The sequence below is a fragment of the Chinchilla lanigera genome, unplaced genomic scaffold (assembly GCF_000276665.1).
Source record: "Chinchilla lanigera isolate Chin_1 unplaced genomic scaffold, ChiLan1.0 scaffold00110, whole genome shotgun sequence".
Classification (NCBI taxonomy): domain Eukaryota; kingdom Metazoa; phylum Chordata; class Mammalia; order Rodentia; family Chinchillidae; genus Chinchilla; species Chinchilla lanigera.
In genome coordinates, this window is record NW_004955511.1 from 5582797 (window position 1) to 5608400 (window position 25604).

At 61.9% G+C, this 25604-nt stretch overlaps 2 protein-coding genes across 2 annotated transcripts in view; one reads left to right on the forward strand and one right to left on the reverse strand.

The window, feature by feature from the left end:
- Slc15a3 (solute carrier family 15 (oligopeptide transporter), member 3) overlaps positions 1–196 on the reverse strand; it is a gene marked incomplete in the record, with an annotated part of 8307 nt that extends 8111 nt beyond the window's left edge. The window contains 1 exon segment of the mRNA XM_005408288.2: positions 1–196. Coding sequence (XP_005408345.2) covers positions 1–22 — 22 coding nt within the window.
- Positions 197–9379: 9183 nt separating this feature from the next.
- Cd6 (CD6 molecule) overlaps positions 9380–25604 on the forward strand; it is a gene marked incomplete at its 5' end in the record, with an annotated part of 25246 nt that continues 9021 nt past the window's right edge. Inside the window, 3 exon segments of the mRNA XM_013506456.1 lie at positions 9380–9484; positions 25063–25131; positions 25496–25604. Coding sequence (XP_013361910.1) covers positions 9424–9484; positions 25063–25131; positions 25496–25604 — 239 coding nt within the window.

Below are 25604 nucleotides of genomic sequence, written 5' to 3' on the forward strand. Positions count from 1 at the left end.
GCCGCTCCTCGGCCCGGGGCATCGCGGCCTCCCCGGCCTTCCCTGGACTGCCCGGGCCTCCCCTGTCCCCCTGGGCCTCTCTCAACTTTCCCGGCCTTCCTCTGTCCTCCCCGGTGCTCCTCTGACCTCCTGTCTCTCCCTGGTCCGCCCCTGCCCTCCCCGGTGCTCCTCTGACCTCTGTCCTCCCTGGTCCTCCTCTGACCTCCTCTGTCCTCCCCGGTGCTCCTCTGATCTGTCTCTCCCTGGTCCACTCCTGTCCTTCCCGGTGCTTCTCTGATCTCCTCTGTCCTGCCCCGGGCTCCTCTGACCTCCTCTGTCTCTCCCTGGTCCGCTCCTGTCTTCCCTGACCCCGCCCCTGCTCTCGAGGCCCAGGAGGCCCTCCCTGCCCCGTCCCTCCTTCCCCTTCCCTTTCCTGGCTCGGCCTTCCCGACCCTCACTCTCCCCTCCGCCTGGCCCTGGCCCTGCCCTCTCTCTGCCCTCACCCCTTCTCTGCCTCCCCAGGACTCTTGCTCCTCCACGCGCCCTGTCTGAACACCTGTGCCCTCTCCAAGGGCACTTGGGCCCTGTGGCCCCCGTCCCCTGGCGCTCTGTCCCTCCAGCTCAGCTTTTCTCCCTCTGTGCTTCTTGAGAAACTCTGGGCTTCCCCTTTCACTGGCCGAGCGGCTGCTGCATCACATGGCTCTGGTTTAGGAGAAATGAAAGCGGGGTCACAGGCCCCTTCCTCGGCCTCCGCCCCACCCTCTCCGGCCTCCGGAGCTGAGGGATACTCTCTCTTTCGCTTTCATTTCTCTCCTGGATCCCGCTGCTCTGCTGCATTCCGTCCTGTCCTGTCCAGTCAGAACCCAGGCTGGGCTGATGGCCTGAGGGCACCGTGGGGCGGCACCGGCCTGCTTCACAGACGCGTGCTGAGGCCACGGGGTGGGGAGGGCAGTGGGGACTGAGCCACTGCCACTCGTGGGTGACCGGAAGCCATCAGGGGCAATCCGTGCCATGCAAACACCATGGAGGAAGGAAGTGATTATGCTCAGGACACAGCGGCACCATCCGGGACCCACAAGTGCGTGAAGACTGAGGGGTGCTGGCCTTGGGCTAAATCCCGGGCGTCCCCAGTGAGAAGACCCGGCACCCCAGGACAAGAGCCAGCGTCATGTGCCCTGCGGCCCCGGCCGCCTGCTGCCTCCTCTCCCCAGAGCCAGGGACCTCGCTGTCCCCCTCCAGGTGTCTGTCCCACCAGAGCCCTGCACAGTGGCTTCTCTGCATGTGGGATTCGGTGGGAAGTTCTCTGTCACCGCGTCCCTGTCACAGCGTCCTGCCTCAGCCTGCTGGGAGCTGGACCGTGCGTGCAATTGCTGGTTCATTGTCCTCACAGTAGAACAGACCCCTCCAAGGGCGAGGTCACAAGAGTGACCTGAGCAGGCCTCAAAGCCAGAGACTGCCCAGAAGAAGGCTTTTTTTGTTTTGTTTTGTTTTTTTTCCGGTACCGGGAATCAAACTCACGACCTTGCACTTGCCAGGCAGGCGCTGTGCTGCTGAGCTGAATCCCCAGCCCAAAGGCTTTTAACTTTTAACGTCTGGTAAGAAGCCGAGCTGCACTGCATGGGGCAAGCCGTTGAAATGTGTGGCCGGGGTGACCGCTAGGAAGCAGGGCCGCACCCACATTCTGTGTGTCCCCGGGGCCGAGGACAAGGAGCTTCGGATGAGCCCACAGAGATGGGGAGGGACGAGGCCTCTTCAGGTGAGCTGCCCCCGCGTGGCCCTGAAGGAAGCTCTGATCCTGCCGTGAGGCTGTGACAGTGCGGGTCACATGAGACCCGTTTCCTTCCTCCCTTGACAGGGTCGCTCACTTGGCAGAGGTGACCCGTGCCGCCCCAGGGAGCCCGCCCCACCAAGCAAGGTGCTGGCTGGCTGTCACGACTCCGGCGGGTGCCGGCGGAAGGGAAGGGCTTCCAGCAGCTGTGTGGTGCACCCGGCCGGACCAGGGGGACAGCAGCAGACAGAAGCGCGGGCAGCGTCTCCCTGTCACGCAGCCTCGGTCCCCAGCAGGGTGGCTCTCTGAGGACAGACCCAGCACCTGCTGAGGCGGGGAGGAGAGGTGATTTGCATCCCGCAGACAGAAGTGTCGCTCTGAAAGTCGGTGTGACAGTTACCCAGGGCGCAAGTGACAACATGAGCAGCGCCTGTGACCCCGCTTTCATTTCTCCTAAACGAGAGCCATGTGACGCAGCAGCCACTCGGGCAGTGTGGGGCAGCGGGGTTCCTTTTAGGCTGGGACTGCCTGCCTCCCCACCTGCAGGGCGTCCTGTGCTGGGGACTGTGGGAGCCAAAAACAGAAGCCACGTGGGTAAAAGCGCCCCGCCCGCAGAGCTGGAGGACAGGGCGGAGGAAGGCGCTGGAGGACCCCAGGCTGGCCGGACTGCTGTGTCTCGCCCCGGGGGTGTTTCATCTCGACCCCTCCCCAGAGTGGTCCGTCCCCACCTGCTCTATGGCGTGGCAGGTGTGCCAGGACCACACACCCCCTGGACCTCACTGTCCCTTGTGTGCACAGCACCCTGTTCCCCGTGGTCACGTGGCGGGGGCGGACGCCCTTGGTGCGTATCGTGGGAGAACAGGGTTGGGAGCCGCCGTTTTACCCCATTCCTGTGACCGCCAGGACAGCTGGGGTCTGTGTAGAGTGGGCCAGAGCCGCTCCTTTCCGAGCCTGTGGTGTCAGATGAATGAGCGGGACGTCCCCAGGCACACCCGAGGAGGACGTAGATTCAGCCCTGTCCGTGGAAGATGGCCGAGGCCTGCGCCCTGGTGTCCTCCCCTGTTCCCTTGCCACCCGTGGCCAGCGGGTTAGCTTCCTGTCACTGTGACGGGATGCCCGAGATAAACCAGCTTTTGAGGACGAGAGGGCTATTCTGGGTCGTGTTTTCAGAGGGTTCGGTCATGGCCACTGGGCTGCATCGCCTTGGGCCTGTGGTGATGCCGTGCGTCATGGTGGGGTGCACACCGCAGGAAAGATGCTCACCCCATGGCAGCCTGGAAGCACAGAGACAGGAAGGGGGGTCTCAACACCCGCTTCAGGGTCACCCCCCCAGTAACCTCACTTCCTCCCTCTAGGCCCTCCTCCGAAAGGTCACACCACCTCCCAGTGCACCATAGGCTGGGACCAAGTGTTTGGGGGATATTCAAGATCCAAGCTCTGGCACCAGGTGTCGTTGTTTTTTCAGTGTCCGTTCTCTGTCTTATGGAAAACGCCTTGGCTGTCCTGCTGCCCTGTGTCAGACATCCCCCCCGCGCCGCCCTCAGGACCTGTCCCCACGTTCCACGATTTTGCTCGGCACCTGTCCTCCCCGGGCCCGTGCTGTCCCACCCTGCAGCACTCACTGCCGGTTCAGTGCAGTCTCAACGCCGAGGCCAGTGTCTCAGACCCCTGCAAGGTCCCTCCCGGTTTGGGGTCAAGTCCCAGCTCCCTGGTTCCACTCCGAGGGCCTGCCAGCATCACTCACGCCGGTGCCAGCCCCAAGCCTCATCTCTTCCCCGGCATCTCTGTGCCGCCTGCCCGCCTCTGCCCTTGGACCCTCAGCTCCAGTCTCTCGCTCACCTGCTGCTCCTAGCCCAGAACTTTTCAGCGCTCGTCAATACTGGTCCCTCAGAACGCGACCCAGCTGTCCCCTCCTCTGAGAAGTTTCCGTTTTCTCCCTGTGGTGGTGGTAGCCCTGTCGCCCCTCACGGTGACTCGTGTCACAGCTGCCTGCTTGCTCGCCTGCTTCTCCCGGTGGACTGGACTTGGAGGACACGAACTGTATTTCCCTCATGTGTGTGCTGCCGTGCCCGGCGCCATGCCTGGGGTGTGGCGGGTGCATCCTTCTCAAAGGGGTGTGGACTGTGGGTTCGGATCGCTAGAGAGAGAGCCCTGTCTTGACCTCTTCAGAGCTTACTTAACCTCTTCTGCTTCTGGAAAGTGGAGGAGAATCGCAGTGTTTACCTTAGAGGCTTTCTGGTGAGCGTCCAAAGGAAATGCCCGGACAGCGTGCTAGCCCTGTAAACAGGCTCGAGATGCGTGTACCTTGCTGAGCGAGGTGCACACACCTCTAATCCCGGCGTGGTGGGAGACTCAGGCAGGGTGAGCACGGTTCCAGCCCAGCCCGAGCAGCTCAGCGATCACAAATTCAAGTCAAGTCTGGGCAACTTAGCAACTTAGCAACATTCTGTCTTTAAAAAAAAGATGGGGATGTATTTCAACGTGAAGGCTCTGAGTTCAATCTTCAGTACCACAAAACGTCTACCCAACAAATAAGGAAGGGAGGGAAAGAGGGAGGGAAGGAGGGAGGGAGGGAGGAAGGAGGCAGGAAGCGGGGAAGGGAGGGAGAGAGCTGACCCCGTGCCGGGCACTGTCCAAGGTGTTGGGGTCAGAAGCGTGAACAAAGCCGCTACAATTGCTGCCTTCACGCGGCTGACTGCGTGGGGCCAGAGCTCACAGTCTAAATGCAGAGTGGAAGGGAATGGAGAGCAGTGGAGTGACCTGGGGTGGGTGCAGTTGGGTGGTGTGGAGCGGGCCGAAGCACCTGCATGCCCGCTAGCCAGCGGCTTCACGCTTGGACCGTGCGCCCTCCTCCCTCAGCGGCTGAGTGGCCCGAGGTAAGAGCTCGGAGCGTGGTCGCACCGACCTGGGATCGGTACCGGGTGGGCGATCTCTCTCAGCGGGCAGACCCGCCTCCATGTTCCCCTCTGCAGGGGCACTGAGAACACAGCCTGCTCGGGAAGCCAGGGGCCCTGTGTCGTGTGCAGCACGGAGGAGCGGCCCCTAGGCTAGCAGCTGGGGATCTGCTCCGAGCAGCGCGGGGTGATGAAGACCCGCACTTCTCCCCAGGTTTGCCCCTGCTCCATTTTATTGCTCTGCTGGTTTCACACACACATTTAATTTAGCAAAACAAAAGCTAGCAAACAAAAAGCTAAGCCAGACAGCGCTGCCGTCCCCACGTGCTGGCCAAGCCCGGGAGAACGATGCAGCTGAAGGCCTGGTGGAGAGGTGGGAGGGTGGAGAGGTGCTGGGAGGCTTTGCAAACCAAGATCCAAAGGTCCTGCCTCCGGGAGTTATAAATAAACATGAGCTCACTGACTTGGGCACCCCGCTGGCACATCGTGCCTGCCCTCTCTTCAAAGCTCCAGAGCCAGGAGATGCAGGCTGTGGGGGTCCCTTGCCAACCCAGCTCCATGGCTTCTGGCGTCCTGCCCCTGCACGCCCGAGCCCCCGCCCGGCACCCTCCCGCCTCCCTGTCCACCTCGCTGCCCAAGCCAGCCCGTCTCTGCGTGCCCTGTTCTTCCTTTCTCCTGTCTTTCTGTTCCTGTCCTGCCCTCTGGACTTAGAGCAGGTTTGCCCCTGCTCCATTTTATTGCTCTGCTGGTTTCACACACACATTTAATTTAGCAAAACAAAAGCTAGCAAACAAAAGCTAAGCCAGACAGCGCTGCTCTCTCACCCTGGTCAGCTCTTACGCGCTTGTGCACTGAGGTTTTCTGTGTCTTCGGTGTGATCTCCTTCTCCTAACTCGGTCAGTTAGATGTTAGTGTAATCACTTTATGCAGCTGGTGCTCATGTAATCCACCTTTGTGACTGCATACTTCTTTGCCAGCATTCCTACTTGAATCTGGGGCTGTCTGGGACCGTCTTCCTTGTTCTTGAGGAATGTTCTCTAGGATTGCCTTAACTGAGGGTCTGTTTGCTCTAAATTATCTTAATTTTTATCTGAAACGGTATCTGCTTTAATCCATTTTATGTTGTGTCTCAGTTACTTTCCCACTGATGGTACTCAGTAACCAGCACCATTTCTTAAAGGAGGGTTTATCTCCTCCCCCAGGGTCAGTCCCTGGCCGGCAGCTCCAAGCTGGAAGCAGTGTGGCCGAGGGGCTGGTGGAGGACAAAGTGCTCAGCCCATGGCATTCGGGAAGCGGGGAGGGAAGGGAGGAGCTGGGGACCAGAATCACACTTCCGGTTGCACCCCAGTGACCACCCCCAGCAGGCCCCGGCTCCTACAGCACAGTCAGCCCTGCGCTCGCCCATGGGTGAGTCCCCGCTGAGCGCAGCGCCCGTGACCCTGTCGCCTTCCACACACATGGGAATCTTGGGGGACACTTCAGATCTGCACCCTGACGTGCTGTGATGACAACACCACACACTGGGTGACAGATCGCGTTCTCTCGTCTCTGCCTTTGTCTCTCTCAGCTCGGGCGGAAGTGCAGTGCCCAGGGGCTGGGATCTTGCTGCGTCACAATGTGGGGGACGAGGGCCTCACACAGGGACAGAGAGCAGGAGAGCGTGTACGCTGGGCCCTCTTCCCCGCCTGAGGAAGCTAATGGTGGTATCCAGGACCTCACCCTCGTGTCCTCATGCGGCCCTAAGGACCTCCCAAGCCCCGCCTCCAAAGGCACAGCGCTTGAGCCTGGAGATTAGGTTTCCACATGTGGGCTGTGGGGTCTCCTCCAGCCATCGTGGTGTCCCCTCGGCCTAGTCCTCAGAAGCTCTGCAGTGGGCAGTTATTTTCTCCCAGCCCAGGGGTGCCGCACGGCTGTCCGCAGTGTTAGAGTTGGCACTGAGAAGGCAGCTGCCGGCTGCTTCCAGTCCGTCCGTCTCCAGCGGTGACCCGGGCTCTGCTGCCATAATAGCATGGGACAGGGTTCTTTCATTGTGTGCCGGAGCCGGGGAGCTCCCAGGAGCTGAGGGCTCTGACTTCCACGAATTCTGGAAAGTTGCTTTTCCTTCTAGAACTCCAACTGAGCATAGGCAAGTCCTTGTCTCATCTGCTCTGTCTTTGACCTGTGTCACATTCTGGGTAAGTTCTTCAGATGGGCCATCCAGACCCCTAATTCTCTCTCCAGCTGTGTTTGTGTGATTAATCTGGTGTCTAATCTGTCAGCTCGCTCTCTCTTTCTCCTTTCTCTTCGGCACTGGAAGTTGAATCCAGGGCCTTTGCTCCGAGCCACATCCCTAGCCATTTTAAATGTTGTTTGTTTCAGACCAAGTCTCTCTAGGCCACTGAATTACCCAGACTGGGCTTGAACTTGTGGCCAGCCCTCCAGATGGCTGGGGTCAGGTAGGTGCCCCCACACCCGGATGAGATTCTGCTTTCAAAGAGCGTGTTTCTCATTTAGACAGTCGATACCTGATTTTCTTCCCCGGCTCTCCCTGGCCGTTGCTAATAGTCTCCTGTTCCTTAGCTGCACCTTCAGTGACAGCTTGAATTTCTTCGAGCCTGTGAGACAGCATTGCGTTGTGTGTGCTGCAGCTCCGGTGAGGTCCGGGTCTCCTGTCACTCGGGCGGGTGCTTGTTCTGTGGTTACTCTTCTCATGCGAGCCCGGGATCCTTGCAGCTCCCTGAGTCCAAGGTGAGTTAGCCCAGAAAGGCTCTCCCTACTTGTGGGAGGAATTGACCACGGCCATCCCGGTCCAAGCAGGGACCACGCTTTGTCCCTCCCCCTGCTGAGCCTGGACACCCGTGCAGACCTGTGGTCCCGGACATGTGCCTCCTAGTGTGGTTTCAAGCCAGGTCCGGGGGACACCACGCCCGTTGTGATGAACTCTCCCCGTCCAGCTCCCCCTGTGAGCTTCTGTTCCCACTCGCCCTTTGCTATGCCCGGCACCCCGTAGCGACCCCACAGCCTGCAGAGAGCGAGCGGGCCAGTCTGTTCTGAAACGAGCCTGTCCTGTGAGCGGGGCCCGTTCCTCCGCTTGTCCTCTCTCCTGCTCCTGCCCTGGGCCCGGGCACCCCCATCTTCTGTGACTCCATGCTGCTGTCCCGGGCTTGAGGTGGTGAGGCCATGTGGACGCCGTGGCACCTCTTCTGGGCCCGCATGCCCTTCGGTCCGGGCCTTGCACGGGCCTGGCTGGTGCTGGGAGCTGAGGGGTTTCTCCCTGAGTGCCGGCAGGGCGGTGGGGGCTGAGCTTGCTGCCCATGCAGCTCAGGCCTGCCCGTCCCTGGCCCCAGGCTGGGCAAGTCCCCAGGGCCACCTCCACCCTTCCACTGCTGTTCTTGACCTCTGGGGACTTTCTTTCTTTCTTGACACTTTCATTACGCTTTTTTTTTTTTTTTTTTGTCTTTTTGAAACAGGGTCTCGCTATGCAGTTCAGGCTGCCTTGAGCCCACTTTGTAGCCCAGGCTGGCCTCGAACTCTTGGCAATCCTCCTGCCTCAGCCTCCCAAGTGCTGAGATCACAGGCATGGCCACCACACCCAGCAACATACATTTTAAAGAACGGTGTAGAATATTGCGTTTGGCAGGTTTGTGCTGCCAGGACAAAACACCAGAGGATCAAAGGAGGAGAGGCGGATTCTGCCCCCAGCTTTAGAGCTTCTGTTCTGGACTGGCAGTTCCAGGCCTGGGGCTGGGGGCCGGCGGGGCATGGTGGTGGGCAGGCCCATGACCAAGGTGCTCACCATACAGCAGAGGGACAGAGAGAGACCTGGAGGCCCGTGCTGCCCTCTTCCTCCTCCACACACCCCAGTGCCCCGCAAACAACGGAGCTAGCCATGCCCCTGCACCTGTGCCCCTGTGCCCCTGTGCCCGCCGGTGCTGCCACGACGCTCCACCAGGGGGCAGCCCCAGCTGGGCCGCGCCAGGCTCCCTGTAGTGCTGGGCGGGACTCCCCAGGGCTCGTCTGCCCGAGGTCCCGGGCTGGGTCAGGTGGGAAGGAAGAGGGTCAAGGTGTGGAGTTGGGAGGGGGACAAGCGAGGGGACCCAAGGGGAGCCCTGGAAGGGCCAGGACGGGCTGCCTGGTGCGAATCCAGGCCTCTTTAGACGGCCAGGCTACTGCTGCTGCCTGCGCTCCGCCGCGTTCACTCGGCACCCACTGTGTGCACACGGGGAGGACAGCGGGAATGGAACCCGCTTCCGCGGGGTCACTCAGCGCCCGAGGCGGCCCTGCCTCCTCCTCCTCCCACCCGAAATCCAGCTCGCCTCGGCTCTGCAGGGCACCCCGTGGTGTCACGTCGGGCGGCTCCTGCTTCCCACTGCAGTGGCCACAGGGACGCCGCAGGGCTCAGGCCGTGGCTCCCCGAGAGCTGGGCCCTGCGCACGCAGACCGGGGAGTCTGCAACCCGCACCCCTCCGCATGGCGCTTGACATCTGCACCCACAGGACGGGGCGCGCACCTCGATGCCCTCTCCTCCCCAGAGCCCGGGGTGCTGTGCGGTGAGGTGCATGAGACTCGGGGGGCGGATAGGCTGGTGACACAGCAGCTGGGGCTCCCCTGCACCCCTGCAGCAGCGGCCCGCTTCCTGGAGACCAAACCACAAGCAGCACGTACAGGGTGAGGTGCTCGTGGGCCGGGCTTGGTTGCCTGCCTGTGGGAGCCGGGGCAGAGAGACCCGAGCAGGAACAGGGTGGCCCGCGGCTCCCAGCCTCGGAGGCGCTGCCCACGGCCCGGCACGCATAGCCGACGGAGATGGCGCCCGCCCTGTGGCTCTTCCTCGGCCTCGCTGGACGGCTGACGGCGGCCCTCTCAGGTACCCTCTGCCCCTCCGGCCGCCGAGCTGGAGGGCCAGGCCCCGGCTCTGGGCTGTGCTGGTCACCTTTGTCAGGCCTTTCGGCCAGGACCCTGCTGGGGCCCAGGAGGCCCTGGGTGTGACGGCAGGACACGGGGCCCTGCGAGGAGCCCAGGCAGCACGCCTGTCCCCGGAAAGGCCACGTGTGACGGGGACCGCGGGGCAGTGTGCTGTCGCACAGTCAGTCCTGGGGCTGGACGGGAGGCACAGCCCCATCCACGGGTGTGCAGGGGCCCGCTCCCCTGCTTCTCCTCAATGGGCGGGAAGGAACTCCCTGCAGACAGGTAGGGCCACGGCTCGGTCAAAACTGAGCTCATGGTAGCCTGGGGGTTACGGAGGACCCAGGGGCTCCGACAACCGTTGCTGTGGCCAGGGCCTTGGGCACAGCCTGCTGGGTAATTGGGGGCACTGACCGCAGGAGCCCCTTGAGCTCCCCGAGTGCTGTCCCAGGCCCTGACACCGTTGTGCCTGTGGCCAGGGCTCAGGCGCCAGGACGGTGCTTGGGGGATCCTTGCTGGGCCCAGAAGCCTGGCCGGCCCCTCGGGGGCGGTCACCCGGGCGGGGAGCTGGGTTGAAGTCGGGTTCTGACTCTGGAGCCCGCGGTGGCCTCTGTCTTATTTGCCGGCAGCCTGACTCCGGCCCGACCCCGCCCTAAGTCAGGGATATGTGGGGCCGTGGGTGGTGCGGGACGGGCCCCCCAGCTCCCCGAAGCAGTGTCTGTCTCACTCCTCAGCCCTGCCCGCGTGTCCCCAGCACCCCGTCTCCCCGGTGATTTTGAAGCCCTGTTGACGTCAACTGACTCACTTTTTGCCAACACAAGCTTCGTATGGGAAGGAGACTGCCCATCAGCGCCGTCGTCGGCCACCCGTGAAAGGCAGAGGGGAGAGCGAGGGAGAGGGCTCGGCCCGACGCCCGGGCGCCTGTGCCCTGCTCGAGGAGACGCGGCTGACACAGGCAGCAGCCCCGGGCGGGACCTTCTGGTGGACTTTGCGAGGGTCGGGACGCGGTTTGAGTGGGGCGCGTCTGGCCTCTGAAACTCATGGTGTAGGTGCTGCTTCCTGAAGCTCTAAGCGCCGCCGAGGGAGAGGGCAGGGTCACTGAGGAGGAGCGTGGCCCCAGGAGGGGCTTTGCGGGCAGGGGGAAGGTGGCCCCGGAGCAGCCCGCGCCCCCTCCCCCGCTGAGTGTGGCTCTGCGCCTGCTCCCCGCCCACACCCCGCGGGGCTCTGGCCCGGCCTCTGTGGCCCCTTCACGTCGGGGGTGACAGGGCTGAGAGGCCAGGCCCTGGCAGTTGCGGCTGGCGCTCCTGGAGGCCGGGGCACGCTCGCTCCAGCTCTGTGCCTCAGTTTCCTGGTTGGCTACGTGAAGGGGTGAACAGCGGAGGGGCCAGGCCGGAAGCCCTGGACGGGAGGCCCGGTGGGATCCTGCCCCAGCCGCCGCACCTGTGCCTCTTGTCTTTTCTGGGCCTTTCCCGCCAGGGTGTCCCCAGGCCCATGACCCCAGTTCTGAGAAGACCCTTGGGGCTGCTTTTGAGTGGTAGGAAGACAGTTTGTGGTAACTTGGAAAATGGCGATATTCTGGGCTTGCCTAGCTTTCAAGGGCCATGGGTTCTGTCTCCACTCCCCAAAAGACACCAATCTCATTTCTGTAATTAAAAAGAACCTGTTGTTCTACTGACTTGTGAATTCAACATGCAAATCACTGTATTTCTAAGCCCAGCATTTTTGCTTTCAGTTTTGGGCAAAGAGCCCAAGGGTGCTGTGCCCCTGAGAGCTACGTCCCTGTCCTTATTTTTCATTTTGAGACTGGGCCTCACTGTGCTGCTCCGATCTGCCTGCCTCAGCCTCCCCGATACCCGGCAGTGTGCAGGCCTGTGCCACTGTGCCCAGCCAGGCCCAGTAATTTAACAATGACTGAACAGGGACAGTTCTGTAAATGACAAATGCCCCTTTCACTTGTAGCTGATTAATTCCCTTAGGCTTGGTAGCGTCTGAAATGTGGTAGTTCCTGTCGAGACATATAAAGTATAAAGCATACTCCAGGTTGTGAAGATCTCATTAATGAGTTGTACACGAGTTACAGGCTGAAGTGAGGCTATTTGGGGTATGAGAGGTAAATGAATTTTTCTTTTTCTATATATATATATTTTTTTGGTACGGGACTCGAACTCATGACCTCAGGCTGGCCAGTCAAGTGCTTATGCCGCTGAGCTACATCCCCGGTGAATTTTCCGATCACAGTTGAGTGTGCTGCTTCCTTGGATTTGAAATGTGGCGTTCAGCAGCTTGCATGATGGTTCTGTTGAACAGCACTGTCTCAGGGTCTCCGCCGCACTCCTGACTCTGACGAATCCCGTATCTGCTGCGATGGAGCCTCGGAGCCATGCGTGGTAGGCGAGCGCTCAGCACCAAGCTCCAGGCCAGCCCTGGGAACCCCATTTTATTACAGAACAGCAAGCAGAACCTTCCCAGGGGTTTGTGAGGCAAAGCGACTCTCTGGCGCTCTTAACGTTCTCGTGATGTTTACGGGCACTGTTGATTCCTCTACATTTTTCACCTGAAATTTGCCCTGAAGCCGATCACCCGACGCCACTGAGAAAATCTCACCGCCGCCCGCTCCAAACCGTCTCCAAGACGGGCTGGGACCCGAACGTGCCCGCTCGTGTTGCCTGCAGACGTGGAGGTGCTGGGCTTCTGTCTGCTGTGTCAGGTGCTTTCAGGGCGAAAGGCCCTTGCGCAGGAGAAAGTGCGCATGCTGCCGCCGCCGGGGACACGGCCATCCTGAGTGCTCCAGGGTTTCCCAGGGCGGTGGCCCGAGCTGACTCAGCTCGTTTGCAGAACCTAAGACGTGCTCGTCCTGTGACATGCTGCATGGCTTCCTCCACCTGGGCCGGTGCCCTGGGGCCCAGGGGATGCCAGCCCGGTGCCGTGCTTCTGTCCCTCACTGGGGACGTCTGGCTGGATGGATTACACAGGCGCTCACCTTCCTGTTTTGACTCCATGTCAAATTCTTGTCTAAGGTCACAGCTCGTAGTCACACAGCACACAGGGCCAGCTTCTGCAGGGCTCTGGCTTGTGTGGCCACCGGGCTCTAGGTCAGTGACCGATGGGGACAGTGCATGGTCACCGGGGCAGTGGCTGTCCCAGGGTGGCACTGAGGGGGTGGCACCTTCAGCAAGACCCTGGCAGGCCCCGAGAGGTCTCGGCAGCTCATGGCCTCTCCTTCAGCAAAGGCTTCTGTTTCTTTTTCTTTTTGTGCGCTGGGGATGGAAACTGGGGTGCTGTCATTGAGCTCCATCCCAGCACTTTTCATTGCTGAGACAGGGTCTCACTAAGTTGCCCAGGCTGGTCTCAAATTTGTGACCCTCCCGCCTCAGCCTCCCGGGTCACTGGGATTACAGGCGTGCGCCACCACGCAGGGACTGGTGAGGCCTTCGTTAAGGGCCACACCAGCCTCGTTTCCTGATGGGAAAGCTGAGGGTTCCAGCTGGTCTTGGCGGTTGGATCTTGAGGCTCAGGGACCAGGCCTCTCGCTCAGTCAAGGAGGGATCAGCTGGTGGCCACTGGAGGCCGTAGGACAGGAGCTGGGAAAATGAGCACAGCACACCGGAGCCCAGCCCTGGGTGCGGCCGGATGCCCTGTGACATCCTGGGCAGGGACACAGATGACAGGGGCCCTCAGGCCTGGCCCAGGACACCTCTGCTCCAAACACCCAGAGAAAGGCCCGTGCCTGGAATCCCAGCACTCGGGAGGCTGAGGCAGGAGGACTGCCATAATTCAAGGCCAGCCTGGGCACATAGGGAGTCCAAGGCCAACCTGAACCCTGGCTAAAAATTAAAAGAAGAAAGGACTGTGCCTGGCACCAGGCCACCCTCACAACTGAGCCCGGGAAGCCACCTGCCCACGCCTGGGGCCACTGCGGCAGTGAGGGCCTCCGACTGGGGGCCCCAGAAGCCCCTGCTGTCCCTGGCAACCGTGAAGCTGGGGTGGTACCTGAACTCGTGTCCCCCGCCAGCTCTGGGAAACCGAGTCCCTGGGTCTGAGGAGCCCTGGGGGTGAGAAGGACGAGGATATTTAGGCAGCTCTGGTTCTCATGCAGGGCAAAGTCAGCAGCTTCCTTCTTTTCACTGGACCTAATCTCTCTAATTTCTTCCTAGAAAAATAGTTTTTCTTTCTCTTTTGTGGTGGTGGAGATTGAACCCAAGGCTTTCACACTGAGCCACAGCCCCCGTCCTTTTTTATTTCTTATCTTGAGACTGTCTTACTAGGTTGTGAAGTTGCCAGAGCTAGACCTGAACTTGCAATCCTCCTGCCTCAGCCTCCCAGAGTGCCTGTCAAGGTGTGTGCCACCAGGCACAGCAAAATGGTCACACTGGACACTAAGGACCCAGCCTGAAGGTCCTGGACTCTGAGTACGTCCTCCAGCCTTCACAGGCGCGGAGGACAGCGCTGGAGGGGCGGGTGAGTCGGCCCCAGGCAGGCCCCGTGAACCAAGCCGGCAGGGCTGTGGGTCAGGCAGGCCGGGGTCTCCGTCCCAGCTCCACACGGCCCCGCCCCTCGCATCTGTGCCGCTCACTGGAGAAGCAGCGCGCCGCGCTCGGGGGCAGAGGTGGGTTCCGACAATGTTTCTAACCGCCCGGAGTGCAGGGCTCGCGCCACCAGCTGGGACGGATGTGTGCGGTGCAGGCAGCCGCGTTCAGGGAACACGGTTTGCACCAGGCACATTCACGCACAAGACGCCCCGTCTTACAGACGAGGAACTGCGGTTTGGCAAGGCTGGTCCCGGCGGCTGCTAGCGCCAAACTCTGGCTGCATCCGCCGGCAGTGTGCACCTGCGCATCACGGCAGAGAGGCCTGGCCCAGGGCACTGGACGCCCCCTTGGCCCGGGTCTCGGGGCTGGCGTGGCAGGGCCACACACGTGATCTCGGGAATGCAGTGGGGTTGAGGTCCCTCTCTGTGCATTTGCTCAGCCCCGGGGTGGCGCTGGGATGGAGCTACAAAGCCTCCCTCCACCCAGGAGAGGTGAGGGGGCCGCGGGACGCATGGGCTGGCCTGGGACGCGGGCACCATCGACGGCAGCGCCGGCCGCCACCCTTTGCGGGGGCACCTGGTCCCCACGTCTTCCTGCTCTGTCTCTCCCTAGTTGGACCGTCAAAGCATCTGATGCAGAGGCCAGCATGTCCCGTGTCCCGTGTCCCTGGTGTGCGGTTCTGGGACTCCACGGGCCGGGCGAGGTGGCTGGGCGGCCGTGTCCCTGTCCTCTTGGAGGAGCGAGGAACAAGGTCCCTTCCCCCTAACTACCTCAGTGTGTGTCTTTTGTTAAAGAACTCTTTTCCAGCCACGGAGCGGTCATCAGGGTGGGAATGAAGCACTGGTAACACACAGCCTGCGGCCTGCTGATTTCATTAGGGTTTGGTCAGTGGTTTCAAGCACATCCTCCAAACCGAAAGAGAACACCCATCAGCACGCTGCGCGTCATTCCCCGGCCTCTGCTCCTCCTTAACCCAGGACAGTTCCTTGGGCGGCTTTCTCCTCGGCGACCTCGGTCGTGACGCGGGCGGGAAGGTCGCTCTGTGGAAAGCCCCTTGCTGTGTGTGGGTAACAGCTCCCCGTTAGAAGGGAGCCACCTCCTCCGGCAGGCGTGTCGCACCCGGATACGCGTCCTCCCGCTCATCCCAGAGCAGGTGCGTGCTGCTGTCCCCTGCCCGCAGGGCTTCTCCTCTGCTTGCTCGTTGGCCTGGACCCCTGAGGAGGCAGAAGCATTTTGGTCCCCCTCACACCGCCGCCTGCTTGCCATGACATTAGGGCCGATCTTTGCCCAAGCGATGGTGGCCTGGTGGTGGTGTTGTGACCCCGTCGACTGCTTCTAGGTCCATGGCTACCACCTCGACTTGCCTCGCTGTCTCAGGGCAGTGAAGGCCGGCAGGGATGAGGCCACCCCGCCCTGCCTCGGATTTCAGGGTTTGGCTGGGCACTGCCACCTTGGTCGGTTCTGCCCTCGCTGCCACTGTGACTGCACTCTGTAGCTGACTCTCTGGGACTCTGTGTAGGGACTTTGCGTTCCCTGTGCCCGGGGAGCTCAGGTGCTGAAGGTGGACACGGGCTAAGACCAAACACAGTTTACAAATCACTCCAGCGTATCCTTGTTCATGGCTGAGTAGTACTCCATTGTTTATAAATACATTTCTTTATCTGTTCATCTGGTGATGGACCTGTAGGGGGCTCCCAAGACTTAGCTCTTAGGAACGGTGCTGCTGTAGACGTGTGTGTATCGCTGGGATTTGACGTCGTTGACTCTTGGACGAGGCCTGGCAAGGGAACAGCTGAAGCCTAAGCAAATCTATGTGAAGCCCCAAATCTATCAGGACCGCTGTCCAGCCGGTACCACTTCAGTACCGGATGGACCCCGTCCACAGGGACAGCGCAGAGCGTGGAGGCGCTGGCAGCCTGCGCCCCCGATCTCACACGGTGGCCACTCGGGGCCAGGCCGGGGGCCGAGACCCTCTGCCTCCCGGGGTGCAGGGCCTCAGGGTTGGGCTGGCAGCGTCCGCCCCTCCGGGCCCAGCGCTGTCCAGCCTGCGTCTTCCACTGTCCGCTGCACAGAGCCAGGCGAGGGAAGCGTTTTGCTAACGGGGAATCAGCACGGGGAGGCAGCGGGGAGCCGGGAAAGCACCCCAACTCCCCCCACGGGGAAACTGAGGCAGTCGTGTAGCCAGACCACTAAGAGTACATGCTGGGGAGGTGTCACCGGGTGCATGGTGGGCGTTCAGACGCCCCCTTCCAGGGACCCATGTTACTTCCGAGACTCCACCCCAAGGCTAGCCGGTCCCTCAGCGCTGGTCTCTATGGCCAGCAGCTGCTGCCACCCAGTTGGCAAGGGCACATGGTAGCCCTGCAGAGCCGCCCAGCTTCCCTTGGGACCTGGACGGCCTGGATTGAGGGGAGGAGAACACAGGAGCTGCGCCTGCTGGGCCCGACGGTCCTTATGCCCAGGACACAGGCCCTGACCTCCAAGCCCCAGTCCAAAGGTCGCCTCACCCCTCCTTTAGCAAGCTCTACTCCCCCTGCCACCCTCTTAACCTGGGTGAGCTCTGTTGTTCTAGAAAGTTCTGTGATCTCTGTCTCCCTCTCTGTCTCCCTACCTCTCTCTCAGGCTCTTGCTAAGTTGCTCAGGCTGGGCTTGAACTTCTGATCCTCCTGCCTCAGCTTCCCAGAGTGCTGGGATGACAGACACGTGCACCCTGCCCAGCTTCCTAGAGCTTTTGCACCTGAATCTCCCAATCCGTGAAGTGGAGACAGTAATCGTCCTAACCCCACCCACGGCTACGAGGTTAGAGACCCAGGCAGGGGACGTTGGCAGGACGTATCCATAAAGACTCATTCTTGAAATTTTCTGCTTTTATTTTGAGCACTACAATTGTATATAGTAAAATGCTCCCAACTTTAGAAAATACAGAAACACACAAAAAGGGAAAAGCTCACCAACCACACCACCTTTGAAGACAGCGGCTGTCTCACAGCTGCCTGTGTGCATGGCCCAGCCAGGGGTCTTAAACCCCACAGCCCGTAACCAGACCCGGGCTACGGACCCACCAGGCTCAGTCAGCTCTGACAAGGAAAGAACTCATGAGAAAGAAAACCATGAGACGTTGTCAACATCCTCCCGGTCCTTCCGCCCACGGTCGGGGGGGCGCTCAGCCTTCTGCCCACGGTTTTGTGCTTTGAGTAGAGAAGCACTCCCCCGCGTGCCGGCCGGCGGGATGTGAGCACATTTCCGCAGTGCCTGCCCAGGGACGAGGCTCGGCCGCCTGGTTCCGGGGTCTGCGGTGGGCGGGGGAGTGCCTAGCCCACCCATCTGTCCAGTCCGTGTGCCGCACGGTCTTCAGGGGCTGATGGGAATGCTTAAATCTAAACACTCATTTCAGTAAAAGACACGCTGCGCTAACCCGAGCTCCGCCCTCACTTGGGCACACGCGCGCCCTGGCCCCGCCGCTTTCTGTCACGGCTCTGCGGCCCTGTTTCCCGAGTGTCCTTGTCAGGTGATCAAAAACATGGTGATGCCGTTGCCAGCTGCCACCCACAGGAACACCGCGCTGCGTCCTCGTGCACCTTGCTCACCGGACCTGGCACTGCACAACCTCCGGCTCCTCCCCAGAGTCAACATGACTGACAGGGAAGCATTTTGAGTGGATTCAGGACATCGAGGAAGTCACAGAAAGACCCAGGAAGGGGGCAGAACTGCTTCAGAAAGGGGCCAGGATGGCAGGATGAGAGGAGATTCCCAGGTGGCTTCATGACAACGTCTTTTTCTCTAACACATTTTTAAAAATATGTAAACCACCGCACCTTCTGACGCATCCGCCGTACTGACCCCCGACTGGACTGTTAGGTTACATCCCGTTTTTCTCTACTACGATGAACCCTCTGGAGCAGACCAGAGGCCCTCCCTAGGAGACACGTAACGCCTCGTTTTGGATCAGCGTATGAGCACGTCGACCTTCCTTGCTAGGCACTGTCTGTAAGGCCACAATCATCCTGGAGGTTGGCTTGAACCTGCTCCTAGGTGCACATTCCTCTACCCCACGTGTACCTGCTCCAAGCCAGCCAGCGCCACCATCTTCCTGGGCACCTGCCCGGGGCTGGGAGCTGGGTTTGCCCTGTGACCTCACATCGGTCCTGTGACCTTAGGGGTTTTCGTGCCCACCGGGCCAGAGAGGTAAGCGAGGACAGGAAGTGGTCTGCCCACGGCCACACCACGAAAAGTAAGGGGGAAGCCGGGTTCCCCCCACGTGCGTTTGGTTCCGACCCAGAGCTCCTGCTGCCTGAGTCCTGCAGGCCGGAGGCTCCTCGTCCGAGGCCACCAGGGACGGGACTCCCCAGGAGGGACCTGGCCGCCTCCGCCTCCTCCACCTCTCCCCGTCTGAATCCTGCTGGAGATCAAGGAAGGCCGCGTCCCTCGCAGCCAAGCCCCGCTGTGACGGAGGTCTGGTGCCCCGCTCGCTCGGGGGCGTCTCGGTCACCATCTGGTGCTGCTGAGAAGGATCAGAGACTTCCCTTGTGGAGGAACTCTGGTTGCCGTGGCAACCACAGCCTGCCTTCAGGGACCTGGGCTCCAGGGCCGGGCGGGTGTGAGCGGCACAGAGCAGGTTGAGAAGAAAGGGGAGCGGGCAGGAGAGCAGGCGTGGCGACCCCTGAGAGGCCCCAGTGAAGACAGGAAGTCGTCCCGCGCCCGGATGGGATGTGTGCTCACGGGTGTCCGCCCAGGGTCACCAGGGAAAGGTGACCGGAGCCTCGGGCGGGACCAGGCCTGACGCGGGGCTCACATCGCTGCCTGCGCAGCCCTCAGCTCACCGAGCGGCCCCTGGGCGATGCCCGGTGCCACCGTCGAGCGGGGCCAAGCCCAGGGTCACACAGCAGGAGAGGGCGGACGCGGTTCCCCAGGCCGACTGGGCTCGTCTCCCTGGTGCGGCCCCGCTCCCTCCCGCGCTCAGGGGAACAGGTCTGGCAGAGGTCCTGGGGTGGAAGCAGGCCGGCCAGAAACCGAAGCTCTCTCCTCTCCGCCTCCGGAGGAGAAGTGGAACCCCACAGCCCGCAGGGACCTCCCTGGCCCCTCCTGGCAGCTCGGCAGGACCCCCACCGCCCCCTTCTCCCGGGCCTTGTGGGTAGGGGAGTGGGAATCCAGCAAGCACGGAAGACCCGAGCGCGCACACCCTGGCTGGGCCACGCGGGCCCCAAAGGAGGTGCACAGCGAGCGCCTTAGACCTGTGCAGCCACGTGCACGTCCTCGTCCTGGGTCTGGGGCCCGAGCCTCCACCGTTCGCTCCTTCCGGCAGTGGGAGGCAGAGGTGCAATGTTTTGTGTCCCCAAGGCCTGCGGGGTGCACAGGGAGCCTGAAAACGATCGGAATCGGGGTTGGGGGTTTAGCTCAGCGGCACAGCGCCTGCCTGGCAAGCACAAGGTTGTGAGTTCGATTCCTGGTACCGGAGAAAAACAAAAACAAAAACAAACAAAAAAAAAATGAAAAAGATCGGAACGATACAAAGCAAAGAAGGAACACCGAGCCCGCACTGTGGAGGACAGGCTGGCCATCCCCGGTCAGTCCTCAGAGGGAGGGGCGGCAGGGGACGCAGTGTAGGCCGCCCAGGGCTGGCTGAGGGTGGCGCCATCATTCCCAAACTCGGCGGGGGTGGGGTGGTTGGAGGAAGCTCAGCCCTGGCCTGGTCACTGGCACGGAAGCCCACGTGTCCCTGCCAACCCTGGGCGTGGGGCACTGTGCAGCCCGGGGGCCTGGCTTCAAATCCCAGCTCCATCTGGTCCAGCTGCACCATCCCAGGCAGGGGTTAACCTCCCTGGCCTCAGTTTCCCCACCTTGTGGACCTGCTGTGAGAATGAAACCTGGACTGGTTTCTAAAGAAAGCGCTTGGCGTACGGAAGCACTAAGTCAGCTCCAGGCTGAGCTGGGCTGGGTGCGAGGTGGCGTGGGCTCCCCCGGGCGCCAGATCCCGGGTGACGTTCAGATGTCTGCCCGTGAACGGGGACTCCAGTCCGACTCTGGCTCCTTCCCCCACACGCAGTGGGTCTGGGCCAGGACCGAACTCAGGGTCCTGCGCGTGCAGGTAAACACCCCACGTTGGACCCGCGCTCCCAGGCCCTGCACTTCTAAATTTTCTAGTTGCCACATAAAAAGGAAAAACAGAGAGAAGGGAATGGTGGGGCACGCCTGTAATCCCAGCACTTGGAAGGCTGAAGCAGGAGGATTATTGGGAGTTCGAAGCCAGCTGGGGCTACATAGTAAATTCAAGACCAGCCTGAACTGCATAGTAAGAACAAAAGAACAAAAAGAAAAAAAACAAGTAAAAACAGGCTGGGTGTGGTGGTACATGCTTGTAATCCCAGCACCGTAGGAGGCTGAGGCAGGAGCATTACAAGCTCGAGCCCAGCCTGAGCAAGTTACTGAGAACTTGTTTAAAAAAATAAAGGGATGGGGATGTAGCTCCATGTGAAGGCCCTGGACTCAGTTCCCAGGACTAAACACACACAAAACATGGCATGGTGGTGGCATGGTGGCACCCACTTGTAATCCCAGCATTTAGGAAGGCTGAGGCAGGAGGATCACAAGTCTGAGCTCAGCCTGGGCAGTTTAGGGAAACCTGATCTCAAAACTGAAATGAAAAGGGCTGGGGGTGTAGCTCAGTGGTAGAGGCCCTGGCTAGCAAGTGCAAGGCCCTGGGTCAGGCTTTCAGAGCTAGGCCTCAAAGGTTCAAATCTTGCTTCTACTACCATCCACCTTGGCAACTTTTTAAATCTCTGTCTCAGCGGTGGCACTGGAAGTCCACCTCCACGGGACAGCAGCAGCTACCCCCACAGAGCATACAGTAAGTGCTCCACAGAGGCTGTCTTTCCTGACATGCGCATTACAGTCAGAGAACGCAGGCCAGGGCGACCACAGGTCCCGGGAAGACGAGGCCCTGTCCCCACGAGTGCATCACAGGAATCAGCCCAGACCCTGCCACAGTGACCCCAAGAAGGCAGGCATTTTCTGGGGAGGAGACGCCTGACCCTCCAGCTGCAGGAGGCCCCCATTCCTTCCTCAGCAGGGACATGGCCATAAACTCTGCCCTGGCCCCTGGGAGCAAGGGTGGGTGGCTGAGCTCCCCACATGTCCCCCCAGGAAGACACCTGTGTAATTATTGGGAGATATTTAATTTTGGTTTTTCTGTTTGTTTGTTTTTTGAGACAGGGTCTCACTTTGTAGCCCAAGCTGGTCTCGAACTCTCAGCATCCTCCTGCCTCAGCCTCCCGAGTGCTGGGATTGCAGGCATGTGCCACCATGCCTGGCTGAGCATGTTTAATTTTGATGTAGACATATGAAGAGTTTAGGATGCAAAGCAGATAGGAGGCAGGAAAACCCGCAGCTCCCACGCACACTCTCTCCTGCACTCACTTCTTGCTGCCACGGTTGAAGTCCACGGGTTTAAGTCCTTCAGCATGGCTCTGCCGGGCACCGAGCAGACCTCGCAGCAGGGATGGAAACAGACCCAGCCCTGCCCGGCAGTGCTGGGCACAGAGTGTGACCCGGGGCCCGCCGAGCCTGCCACCGGCATGCCCACTCTCTGTCTCCTGCGGCAGCCGCAGAGGGGCTGCACGGGACCGCCGGCATCACGCCCGCAGGGCAACTGCGACCTCTGTGGCTGCTGCTGCCCCCGCCCTGTCCCCACCGTCAAAAGCGCTGGGATTTTGGAGAGTGCTGCTGCCCTCACCAGCCCCCTGCGGCCAGCCGGGCTGTCTCCAGGGCGCGCGGCCTGGCATTTGCTTTATTCCGAGTGTGTTCGCAAGGTTTTCCTGCTCGGCTTTGTTCTCTCACCCTGAGAACCAGTGTGGCCGGAAGCTTTTGTCCCCAGCAGCGCTCTTGCTTACCGGCCAGGGGCCCTGCGGCAGCGAAAGGTCACCTCCTTGCACCTACCCCGCTACAAGCCCGCCACGGGAGGGGCCAGCTCCAGGTCACAGGGAGCCCGTGGAGTCCCAAAGGCAGTGACAGCCCTGCGTCGCTCCGTCAGCTGAGCTCGGCTGCAAAAGCCACCTCCCCGTCCAGTTCCAAAGCGTGCACTCCGTCCGACCTCTGGACCGTGCCACACGGAGCCCTTGCTTTTCTTCTTTTTCTACTGTTACTTTGAGACACAGACTTGCTAAGTTGTCCAGACTTCTTTGAGGACGTGACCCTCCTGCCTCAGCCTCCCGAGTAGCTGGGATCACAGGTCTGTGGCACCACGCAGGGCTGTTTCTCTAGGGCAGATTCTCAGCAGTGGGAACACTGGGTCCAACCCGCATGCTGGTGGCCGTGGCGGGTGCTGAGGAGGAGGCACACGCGCTCGCAGGCACGCTGGACTGACTCGCTCCCAGCGCACGGCCAGCCAGGGCTATGCTGCGCGAGGGGCCCAGGACAGCGCCCACGAGCCCCCAAGGGCCCTGAGGGCCCCGCCGCGTGGCCGGCCTCACTCTCCCCCGTCACCTCGGCCGGCCACCTGCTCCCCTTGGGCCCACAGCAAGCCCAGGGCCTCGCTGACAGGCGCTGAGGACTGTGTTCCTGCTTCCTTCTTTCCGTTTCCGTTTTCCGGTACTGCGCATGGAACCCGGCTGGGCTGGCATCGTGACCCTGCTGCCTGGGACCCACAGTGCCCCTTTCCTCAGACTCTGCCCCGGGGCGTCTCGGGGGCTCCTGCTCCTCCCGCGTCCTGGGGCCCTTCACGCTGCTCCCCTGGCATCAGCCTTAGGCAAATCTTGCCTGGCTCTGGCTCTCAGGGCCTCTGCTGGGCCAGCGACAGACAGACGGCCAACGGGAGAGCGGCCTCCCTCCTGGCCGGGCAGCCCCCCACCCTTACTTGGCCTCAGGTAACCTGCTCTGCGGCCAGGGAGGCGGCTTGCATAATCAGCGCCCTTAGGATGCTGCCTCTCCGGCCTGACGTGGCGCGGCTCCCTCAGCCGGAAGGAGCCCCCGTGCGTGGACACCCTCTAGTTCTCGCAAGTGGACACAGGGCCCTGCCGTGCGCGGCTCTCACAGCGCGGCCTTTTAAAATCTTCCGCGCTCGCTGCGTTTTCTTCTGCACATGTTGCTCTCCTGATGCGAAAACCGCTCCCAGGAACCGGGCCAGCGTCTCGCTGGGAAAAGGCTGCGCAGTGCTGGCCCGGAGGGGGACCGCCCTGGGCGTGCGCCGGGGCCGGGGTTCCCCGCATCTGCAGTTCCCCCTGCTGAAAAGACGGAGGTGAGCACTTTCCACCCAGGCACCCCACACTCGCAGGAAGGGCCAGGGCTGCGTCTCAGATGACACAGAACACGCTCCTGGGTGAGGCACGGAGGTGTCAGACCCTGGGCAGCACGGCACCAGGTAGCTCCTGCCCGGGGTTCCTGCGGTGCAGAAGTCTGAGAACACAGATCCAGGCTCCTTTCCTGGGGCAAGGAACAGGAGAATGTGACACCAAAACCAAACGCTGGAACGTAGGCAAGTTCAATACACTGACTGGGCGACAGTTGTCCTTGGAGCTGGCAGCTTCCTGCTCACTCTTCAGTCAGTCAGTCAATCAACAAACACGCTATTGAGCACCTCTGGGAATACACTGTTGGCCCTGGCCACTAGGATTCTCCCATCTGGTGGGAGAGAAACTGGTGTGCCCCAGTCAGAGAGCAGCAGTGCAGGGCTGAGCCACAGCGCCCCCCACTCAGCCACACAGCCCCCCCCACAGCAGCCAGCACCTCACCCCTCGGGCTCCCCCACAAACCTCACAGGTGCACTGGGCCGTTGCCATGGGAACGGGGCTCCTGCAGTCCTCCCTCTGGCATCCGAAGTCTCGCTCTGAATGTCACGTTGCAGCCCAGCGTGGGCACTGAATTCTGAGTCACTTCCCTTTTGGGGGTGAGGCCAGGCGTGCGCGTGTGTGTGTGCACACGTGTGCACGCTCATGAGGTGTGAGCCTGGGCTTTTCCGTGCAGCCACCGCCTGCGTCTCCGCGTCTGGTCAGCCAGGCTGGGCCCCGGGCTACGGCTCCAGGCCTCAGAAGAGCCCGCCCGGCCCCGGCCCCGGCCCCGCCAGCTCTCGCTGCCCACGGCCCCAAGGCGGAAACTTGTGGAGGTGCCACGCCACCACCGCTGCGGCCCGGACTCGCACGAGGGGGCCTAAGCGCAGGGGGACAGGAAGCGCCAGGGGCTCGCTCAGGAGCACCAGGGCGGCCGCCTGCCCACAGGTCCCCGGTCCCGGCCCACCGAGTGCTCGCAAACCAGCGAGGACCCACTGCCCGGGGACGGACCGAGCCCTGGCTCTGCGGAGGCTGCGGACCGCTGAGCTGTGCCCTCCTGCGTCACACACCGGCGTGGCCAGCGTGGCCCCGGTGAGGGGGGGATGGCCTTCCAGCCCGGAGAGCCAGGGAACAGGCACCACAACGCCACCCTCCTTCCTCGGGCTTCCGGCCAGGCCCCCATCCACGGGACCCACGCAGCCACAAGGCCAGGAAGCACTAAGCTCCACCTCGGAGCAGAGGCGACAGGGACTCTGGAGGGACAGAAGGACGCTATCTGGCCCGGGCACTCACCCTTACCCCTTGGCCTCCCTTCCCGGAACGCCTGTCCCCACCTCTCATGTGCTGATCCTAAGCGGTGTAACAGGGGCTGAGCCTGGCCGGCTTCCCCTCCTCTAACGGCACTTCCAGCCCCAAGGTCCCCGCGGCAAGTGCCACCCATCCCATGCTGTGGCGTGAGATTTTCAAACTCTCCAAGAAGTTTCTCCTAACCCTCCCCCGCCTTCCAGCTGCCTCACTGCAGCCCGGTGAGACTTTCCCAGGGCCAGGACGGCAGAGCAAAGCTGTCGCCCATCCGCGGGGCCCCGCACTTGGGTGGGGCTGAGGAAGGACCCCACTCCAGGGTGTGCAGCTGGTCCCTGCCGTGGAGGTGGGGGACCGCGTCTTTCCAAAGCCAGGCTCCAGGAAGGCCTGGCCCCGGGGCACCTGCGGGACCCCAGCCTGTGCCTGCTCACACCCCTGCTGCTTCCTTGCAGGTCCGCAGCCCCCAGCCACAACCACACCCGGCCAGCACAACGCCAGCAGCAGCGAGGCCCCGGAGCCAGGTGAGCGGCCCTCCCTCAGGCCTCTGGGCCGCAAGGCAAGGGGCAGAGAGGCGGGTGAGGGCACCCAGGCTCCTCTCCTCCTGGCCTGGGGTACAAGTTCCCGTTAGATCCCCCGAGAACCCAGCGGGGAGGGATGCAGGGCGCCCACTGGGCCAGGACACAATGGCTACAAGGGGGTCCCCGAGACAGAGCGAGTCAGGCCTCTCTCACCCTGGCTGGACACACCCTGACCTCCAGTCACCCTTGCGTGCTTTCTCCTGACTGACCAATAGCAGCCCCTCTCTCCTAGCCCCATTTTGCAGACTGGAAGGCTGAGGCCCAGGTGTGGGAAAGGGGTGGCCATCAGCCGACCCTCTCCCTCCAGGTCTCGGGGTGCGCCTGGCCAACCGGAGCAGCCACTGCCACGGGGAGGTGGAGGCCAGGCTCGGGGCCCGCTGGGCGCCTGCGTGCGCGGCGCAGTGGGACCACCAGGC